Source organism: Chroicocephalus ridibundus, chromosome 17, assembly GCF_963924245.1.
Source record: "Chroicocephalus ridibundus chromosome 17, bChrRid1.1, whole genome shotgun sequence".
Lineage (NCBI taxonomy): Eukaryota > Metazoa > Chordata > Aves > Charadriiformes > Laridae > Chroicocephalus > Chroicocephalus ridibundus.
The window spans coordinates 9,007,608-9,015,807 of NC_086300.1; the positions used below are offsets into that span (position 1 = coordinate 9,007,608).

The following is an 8,200-nucleotide window of genomic DNA, read 5'->3' on the forward strand; positions in this document are numbered from 1 at the left end:
TGTGAGAAAGATCTTGTCTGGTTTTGGTAGTTTGACTTCCCCAAGTGTAATTACAGAGGCAATGACAAACAATTTTTTGGGATGGAGACCAGAATTATGCCTGAACCCTGTAAGTGAAGGAGTTTCACATTTGCAAATACTGAATCTCTGCACAGAGTCTTCGTACCTTGGATGACTTGGCTGAGGCTGGACTAGGACCTGGCCTCTTTTATCTGAGTGCCTCCAGACACGAGCACTGGAAGTCTAGAGAAGGGTTCAGGTACTAGATGTGGACATCTAGTCTTACTGTAGACATCCTAGCATCCGTGTAGTGCTGGCAGATTTCACAAAGGACCTCTGGTAGATCTTTTGGAACTTCCTTTGGAGGACAGTCAACAAACATCACTAAAGTGCTTGTTAAGTCACTGGAGTTGCCCCTCTGGGGTCAAGATTAGCCTGTATGAGAGTGTGAGGAAGTATATATTTCATGTGGGTTGGGTGATAGCTCCAGGTTAACTCCAGCTGTGGAATATCACGTCACAGGCTGAGGAATAGTAAGAGGATCACAGACCTCTGTCACACCAATTCCAATCTGACCAGAGATTCAGAAAGTTTGCTTTGTAGGGAATGGAGAATGAGATAAATGTCTGTATAACACAAGCTGTGTGTTAAACCAGTTGAGGGTTTCTACTGGAGCTTGTTTGGAAAAAAAGGCGTAGATCTCAGTCTGATGTTGGAACAGGCTGTGCTTTCCCAAAATATGCCTCTGGAGTTTGCTTTCTCTGTAGACTGGTCAGAAATAGCATTCCAACAGCTCCTTTCCTTCCACTTGGAAGACATCCTTCAGTAAAGATTAAATTAGGCAGGGTGGACAGCTCAGAGTATCATGATTTACTTCTCAATCTTTCCTGCAAATACAGGTCATAAATATCAATACAGCATCTCCAACACATACACCAACTCACTAAGACAGAAAAACAGGAAACATAGGTCACAGTGCTGTGGTTATAATAGCTGATATTTACCAAGACAGCTATCTGCAAACTTTCGTAACAGTTTGCAAATATGCAAAGGAACTTAACGGAAAAAGGCTCGAGTACCGGAACAAAGCCAGCAGTCTGAGCAAGAACAAGAAATGAGTATTTTGCAAAACAAGTGCTGCTGAAGCTGCCTGCAAAAGACAGACCTTATTTTTTTATCTGCTCAAGATAAAAGCATTGCACAGATTGAAAGGGAGAAAAACATCCTAATTTGGGGAGAAGTAAATGTAGATGTTCAGAAAGCATAGTACTCATTATGAGAGAGAAGCAGAAGAGCTTGATCAGTTCCTCCTCTGCTCATTTGTATCCACATACTCCATGACAATGATGGACCCTGGTTCATCTGTATTTTATACAGGGGTCTACCATCAAGCTTTGTATGTGCTCCTGTCTCCCTCTCCCTAACAAATAATCACTGAAAGCTATTTCTAAAACAGTAACTGGGAGCTTGAGAGGTGGGAAGTGGGGTTGGGAGAGTCAGAATATACATTAGACTATATTCTGTGTAGTGGGGAAAGACGGTCTCATCAGGTTTTTCAAAACCAGGGCTAGAGAATGACTAGGGCTAGACATTGTGGGTTAGGTTTTTTTCTGAGATCATACTAATCAAGAAGTATGGCTATTTCTCTAAGGTGCTGACATCTGGTAATTGAACAGATGAAAAGCACCTGTCTCAGTGACAGAACTAGGGTCTCCACTTGCATAAGATTTTGAGACAGTTTCTAAAACCCAAGATTTAGTCCAAAATTCCCCCATGGGAAGAAAGTAAAACTTCTTCATCAGGGAGCTTAGCTGTCTTTAATATTTCTACAGTATTTACCAGTACAGTGTGTGAACAGGGATGATGCAAATATTAATCTAAACTCTCAACCCTATACAACAACAATTTGTCAGTTTATAAATCTGAACTGACGCTCCAGTTCAACCCCATGATTGTGAAGTCCAATGGAAAATGAAGCCAGAGGGTTGCTGAGAGCCCCACACCTGCATCTTGGCTACAGTATGTCTTTAATGACATTTCATCTGCTTATCATTACAGTACTGCAATGCCCATAACAAAATTTACTATTACGCATGAACAAGGATTTAGGAAAGCACCTTCTCAAAGAATCAGACTTCAAGAGCTGGACAAGATGAAATGTATGCTCAGAGTACAAGTTTACAAAGCTAAATGTGCAAAAAAAGAGTTTAACCACAGGTAGTGTTTTGACATGTGTGGAAAATCCTAGTCTAACTGACTTGCTAGCAGAATTTGAAGCAAAACACAGAAATAAACCCCAGGTGTCTTATATCTGCAGCCTTTAGTCCCCCAAACTCCTCTTCTGCAGGGTAAAATTAAGTAAAAAGATCTTGCACTGCACTGCCAGGTGGTGGAACATAATGAAACATTTGTTTCATCTTTCTTCCCCTAAATGGAGCCATGTGTTTCTACTTTGCAGTGGCTTTCCTAGCTTTCTCCTATAGGAACAAAATTAGCTGGACTGGTGGGCACACTTAAGACCTGATAGTTTACCCACTGTCCCTCAGGACAGGTGGAGGAAGTGGGATTTTGAATGTCAGTAGTGGATTTGAGTATACATTTGCAGGAAAGGCAGGATTCTCTTCAGACAAACATCATAGCAGTGAGGTAAGAAGAGAGTGCTCTCTCTGCCTGTTATACACGTTCCTGAGCACATCCGGGCCAAGATCCAAAAGGAAGCCCAGGCTGCAGAGTTGAGTTAAATGAGCTGTTACAGAGAGGAATGACTAGGTTAGATATGGACATCCAGGCTGTGGATACCCACATGAGTGTCATCTGAGATGCTCTAGTGATCCTGTCTGGCCATTCTCTGTGTCTCCCACACAACTTAAGTCAACGTAAGTCTCATGTAGTTCCTGCATCATCTGCTCTGGATGCCTTGGTTCTCTAAAGGTGTCCTAGCACAGGATCCCTATGATCAGGCAACTTCCCACTAGAATAATGTAAAAACCTCCATACCTAAGTGTCTGTATGTTAAGATTGAAGGAACTATGACTTTGTCCTCTCATCTAATGGCTCTTCTCTTCTCCATTTTCAGATATTACTCCATCTCCTTCAGTCTACAGGCTGACGTCTAAAGATGATGAGGATTTGGAAATGTGCCTTATCACAGATTACTCCCCTGAAAAGCTTACTCTTAAGTCAGCTGATAAGCAGACAAATGCTATTGTGGAGGTGGCAACATCCGAGAACAAACAAGAAGCAAGCTACCTGTCAACCTACTGGAACAAGAAACATGCAATGCAATGCGGTGCAAGTTATGAGGACCTTGGAGACCTGGAAGGAGAGGATCCTGAAAGTGGTAATGGCATTGTTGGATGTGTGTGCAAGTCTAGAGCTACTCTGGTCCCTGTACTATTAGTATGAGCAGGACTTGTTCACATCTCCCAACCCCACAAGAAATGCTAAATTAAGCTCCCACGCTCCAGAGGAATATTGCCTTGTTGCCGCTGCTTTCTTTTGCCTTCCTCCTTGGTGGAAGGGTCAGTAGGCTGGTATAGTCACAGCAGAGAGATCCTAACATCACACTGTGGGGGCTATAAAGTTGAAATTTCTTTGTCCGATGGGGTGCTAAAGTTTAATTAGGTCTTGTTTTATGCTTGCCCTGAAAACAGCAGAAATGAGTGTTTATGGGAGGGTTTAGTGGCCGGAAACTCTAATCCAGCCCTTCTAAGTAGAGATATCTTTATGAACTCCTGAAGAAGTACATTTCTGTTATTAATAAAATTTATTTTTACTATTTGCAGGTGACAGCGCTGTCTGTGTTACAGGGGTGTCTCTGCACTTCAGGACAGGTACGTACACAGCATTTTAAGAGTAAAGTTCAGCCTGATTAGAGGAAATGTCTTCCCAAGTTTTTGCTAATGTTCCCTGTTTGCAGAATTCCTGTTGGAGCAAAAAGCTCAGACTGGAAATTTCCAAAAGGGTCCCACAGGTTTTAAACATCAAGGCTGGAAGTCATCGCGTTAATGTAATCTTCCAGAGCTGAGATGGTAATTTAACGTGACCCGTGTAGCCAGTGCCTACATGCTCTTGCTAGGACTAGCCAAACAACTGCTCCCCATCACATAATGATTTACAGTACTGATATGAGTCAGCCTTATTGGATGTCTGGCTGCATTTCACACTTCAAAAGAGTTGTTTTTATTTTTGGGTGCACAAACACCTGATGAACCAAAAGATAAGCAGGTGGTTTCTGCAGGGAGTGCTCAACAAGCAGGGCTGCACTCAAGACCTGCTGCATCTGAGCAAGCTTTGCTTCAGCTCATGGCAGTGGGAGTACAGTAGCCAGTGCTGGAACCCAAGCAGTTGCTGTTCCTGCTAGTTCAGAGGAGCTGAGCCTGCCTCTGCACTGGCCCTGTTTGCGGAAGAGCTGTACTTTCGTAAACATGCAGCCTTGCTGAAAAGAAACCAGTCAGCCAAATGATTCCAAAACACCACTTCAGAAAAATACTCATCAGTAAACTTGGCTGATGTGATCAGTCATTTCAGAGAGAGGTTTTCAAAGATAAACGTAAAATGACTTTTTGATGACAGCTCCCTGCTTCCCCAATATAGATCAATGTTTTTTTCAAATGAAAATGGTTTTCAATTTAAGATTAATGGAAAATCCAAACAGACTTTGTGTTCTTTGAATAAAATTTAACTTGGTTTCCCCCTGCTCACCTTAAAAAATTTTAGGAAGAGGAAGGAGGGACACCTCCAGCCTTTTAAATACATTGTATTTAAAAATAAAATAGATGGTTAGCAGACTTGCATATTGGATAATTAAGTGGTTATTGAAAGAAAACCCAGCCCTTGAAACAGCAACTGGAAGCAATGAAAATCTCAATGAGACAGTTCTGCTCATTGTCTCATTAACTCTCCTGCTAGCTGACTCACTCACACAAAGAGGAACAGCTTCATTAAGAAGTGCTTTTAAGCCTGTCTGAAAGCGAGGATGTCTCAGAGCTCTTGTGACTTTCATTCTCTGTTACTTTTACAGATGAAAAGCTGAACATGCTGTCTTTATCACAGCTGGGCCTGAAAATAATTTTAATGAAAGGAATAATTTTTAATGTGCTGATGACAATGCTTATGTGGAAAAAAAAGTGAGTGTGCAATGGGGGTGGTAAGGCCTCTGACAGAAAACATCTGCACAAGTTCATTAGCTATGAATGTTCCTTCTCTCTGTAATAACTGTTTATGCAGTCTATCCATACACCTTTTGTCTACCAACAGAAAAATCCCTCCACTCCTTTGGCCATATCATTGTTTTCACCCACGCCTCAAGTCTATTTACTTTTCCTTATCCACATGCAAATTAATTTTTTTTTCTTCTTTCTAGACATCTCTCCCTTGTATTTCTACATCCATCCATTCCCTTGTCAGCATTCATCCAGCAGATCCGTCCCCTGACAGGTGTCCAGCTGGGAAAGTTGATGCTTATTGACTTTAAAACCTCAGACTTAATATATTAGTTTTTGTCCAGCGTCTCTTTCTCCTCTTTCTATTGCCTAGATGCTTCAGGTCTGCAATTGTGTAGCTGTGGCTGTATCCCAAATAATGATTTAACATACCTTTATTTTTGTTACAGGAATGAAAGTAGACAGATGCTGCAGTCCTGAAGTACCAAAAAAATCTGCCGAGGAATCTTTACCAGGGCATTGTGTGCAAGAGGGAACACAGACATTCCTGCTGCAAGGGATATCACTTGCTGTTTCTGTACATCACTTCCGCCATTATAATCTAAATGCTTTATTTGCATTGTTATAAAGCTACTCAAAAATGAGCTTAAAATTTTCAGCATTCTGCTCCCCCAGATGCCTGATTCATTTAGCATGACAATACCTCTCTCTGCATGAAGCATAGTTTGCTATAACTATAAATTGCCAAACTATTCACTAATCATTATTCACCATTACTTGTGTTAAAACGACACGCAATTTCCGCTTTGGGCAGCGTTGTTTGTTGAAAACCACAAGCTAAATATCGCTTGAATGTGAATTTTTCGTATTTTGTTGGCTTTCAGGTATGCACGTTTTAGAGTGCACCCCCACAGACACCATTTCAGTTGCAAACAAAACACCCCGAATAGCAAAGGGAGACTTACTCAGGGTGCTTTGCACCATGTCCTGTTATCTTTTGCTAGATGAGAGCAAGGTATCTTTTTTTTTTCCCCTTAAAGATATGCTGCTAAGTCTCCAAGAAGTCCTGAATTCAGTGAAATTCTCACTTCATTTTTACAGAAGGAAAGGATGGATTTTAGTATTTTTCAAAGTCTATCTTGCCTTAACATTTTCTGAATTTAAACCAGTTTACGATTTGGCTCTGTGTTTAGTAAAAATACAAACTACTTTTGTTCTTTCTGTTTAGTTCTAGCAACCTTAGATTTCCCAATTTCTTTTTATAATCATTGCATAAAACTACACTGAAATATTTACCTGTCCACATGTGCACTCCTTGGAAACAGTGCATCCACATGAAATTCACCCGCTGCTAATTCTTGAATTGTGCTGGCAAGCACACTGATGTATGGGCATTTCTTTAGGTCTTTGGCCGCTATTAAAGAACTCTTATAAAAAAAAACAAAAAAACTTGTTTGTCTTTTGTACCCATTGTCTGCGGAACTTGTTTTACCCTTCAGGTGAGCTTTAGGAATGAGCCTGGCCTTTGGGGTGAAGGAGGGAAGGGGTGTCCAGACTCTCCTCTTCAGCCTGACGTGGCCACCAGGCAATAACTGGCTGGATCCCCCACTGCAGGGACCAGCTGCCAAGTCCCTTTCCAGGAAACCCTCGCTGTGTTGTGGTGAGAGCAGTGTGGCTGGCTCAGAGGGAGGGGAACGGCTGAGAGCACTTCTCCTCTAAGAGTAGGCTCTGGGCTACGTGAAGACACAATGGTAAAATATGGCTTGCCTACAGAGACAGGACAAGTAAGTTCCCAGGTTCTTGAAGGTCTGTGTCTACTGTGATGGGGAATACAGGAACCTGAATGTCCTGCCTCTAAATGTCCCCCACTCCTAAGTGTCACTGGAGAACAAGGTACCTGCTTTGCATTAATGACACCAACTGACCGGCCTGTGTCTCCAGGTTCAGTCTGTCACTGGTAAGACCGGAAAGGAAATTTTCTCCTTTTGTAACATCAATTTCTCCATCTTCTGCTGAAGCACCAGAGATTCCTCTGAAGGCAGAAAAGAGAAGGGTGCAGTGAAAGAAGCACACCCTCCCTGAAAAGCTTGAACCTTGCTCGTACCTCACGCTGGTGCCCAAATGGAGTGGCAGGAAAAGCCTTGCCGGACTGGTGGGGGTGATTCCCCCTCATGGGTTATTTCTTACCCTGCTGGATTCACAGCCATTGGCAGGAACTCCAATTTTGGAAAGACTCATGCTTCAAATGCATTTAGACAAAACCCCCTATTGCTTCATGTGGGAGAGGGTCCCCATGTGAAGACTATGTCAGTATCCCTGCCACAGGACCCGACTCCACAGTGCTGAGCAGCAACATGACAAAGTTACCCTGGTCTTCTGCCGTGGTGCTGCCATTTACCAAGTGGCCTGTCACAGGGTGACAGGGTGACAGGGTGACTGACCTCTTCTGCCAAGGAAAACTTCAAACTTTCTGGGTCTATTGGCCTGATTATTTTATAGTACTGATGTTCAGGGACTCACTCTCTTGTCTCTCCCCTGACACAACAGTCACCCTCATTTCTCTCCAGCTGTAGAAAGGCCACGGCTCTTTAAATGCCAGATTCCAGACAGCTCTTGAGGTTTTACATTTCACTCATGATGAGGTTTGCCACCTCACAGGGAAACAGCTTGATGAAGTTGCCTGAACCATATTTGAAATACAAAGCAAGTCACTGCATTTTGCAGATTTCCAACTGATTAACCTCATTCCAGAGATCTTCAGGGACTTGGAAGAAAAGTTTCCACACCCATTTACCTTTGGCATGAGTTTTTGAAATTAATATCCATCTTAAATTTTTTGTGTTGCATTTCAAACCCACTCCTGGCTGTATGGTCAAGGAGAAGGAACAGCATGCTGCCATTGTTTATCCATCCCAGTCTTTTCTCTTCCAGGTTAAACGACCCCAGTGATAAGATTTGCTGAGTGAGGGGATGAGTGTAAGTAAGTAAGTTAAATATTTTTACTAAGATGACTCTTAGCATGTGATCTGCAAAAT

General features: G+C 42.3%; 1 protein-coding gene and 1 long non-coding RNA gene across 2 annotated transcripts in view; one reads left to right on the plus strand and one right to left on the minus strand.

Annotated features, from left to right (window-relative positions):
* The window catches only part of LOC134524591 (M1-specific T cell receptor alpha chain-like), a 292,071-nt gene extending 284,974 nt beyond the window's left edge, over positions 1–7,097 (plus strand). Inside the window, exons 5-8 of the mRNA XM_063354754.1 lie at positions 3,077–3,340; positions 3,786–3,833; positions 5,024–5,129; positions 5,615–7,097. Coding sequence (XP_063210824.1) covers positions 3,077–3,340; positions 3,786–3,833; positions 5,024–5,129; positions 5,615–5,645 — 449 coding nt within the window. The 3' untranslated portion in view covers positions 5,646–7,097. The remainder of the gene's footprint in view (positions 1–3,076; positions 3,341–3,785; positions 3,834–5,023; positions 5,130–5,614) is intronic.
* Positions 856–7,167, minus strand: LOC134524597 (uncharacterized). Its single transcript, XR_010073604.1, has 2 exons — positions 7,091–7,167; positions 856–887 (listed from the first exon to the last, which is right to left on the minus strand). It is a non-coding gene; the product is annotated as an uncharacterized LOC134524597 (long non-coding RNA).
* Between the last annotated feature and the right edge of the window lie 1,033 nt (positions 7,168–8,200).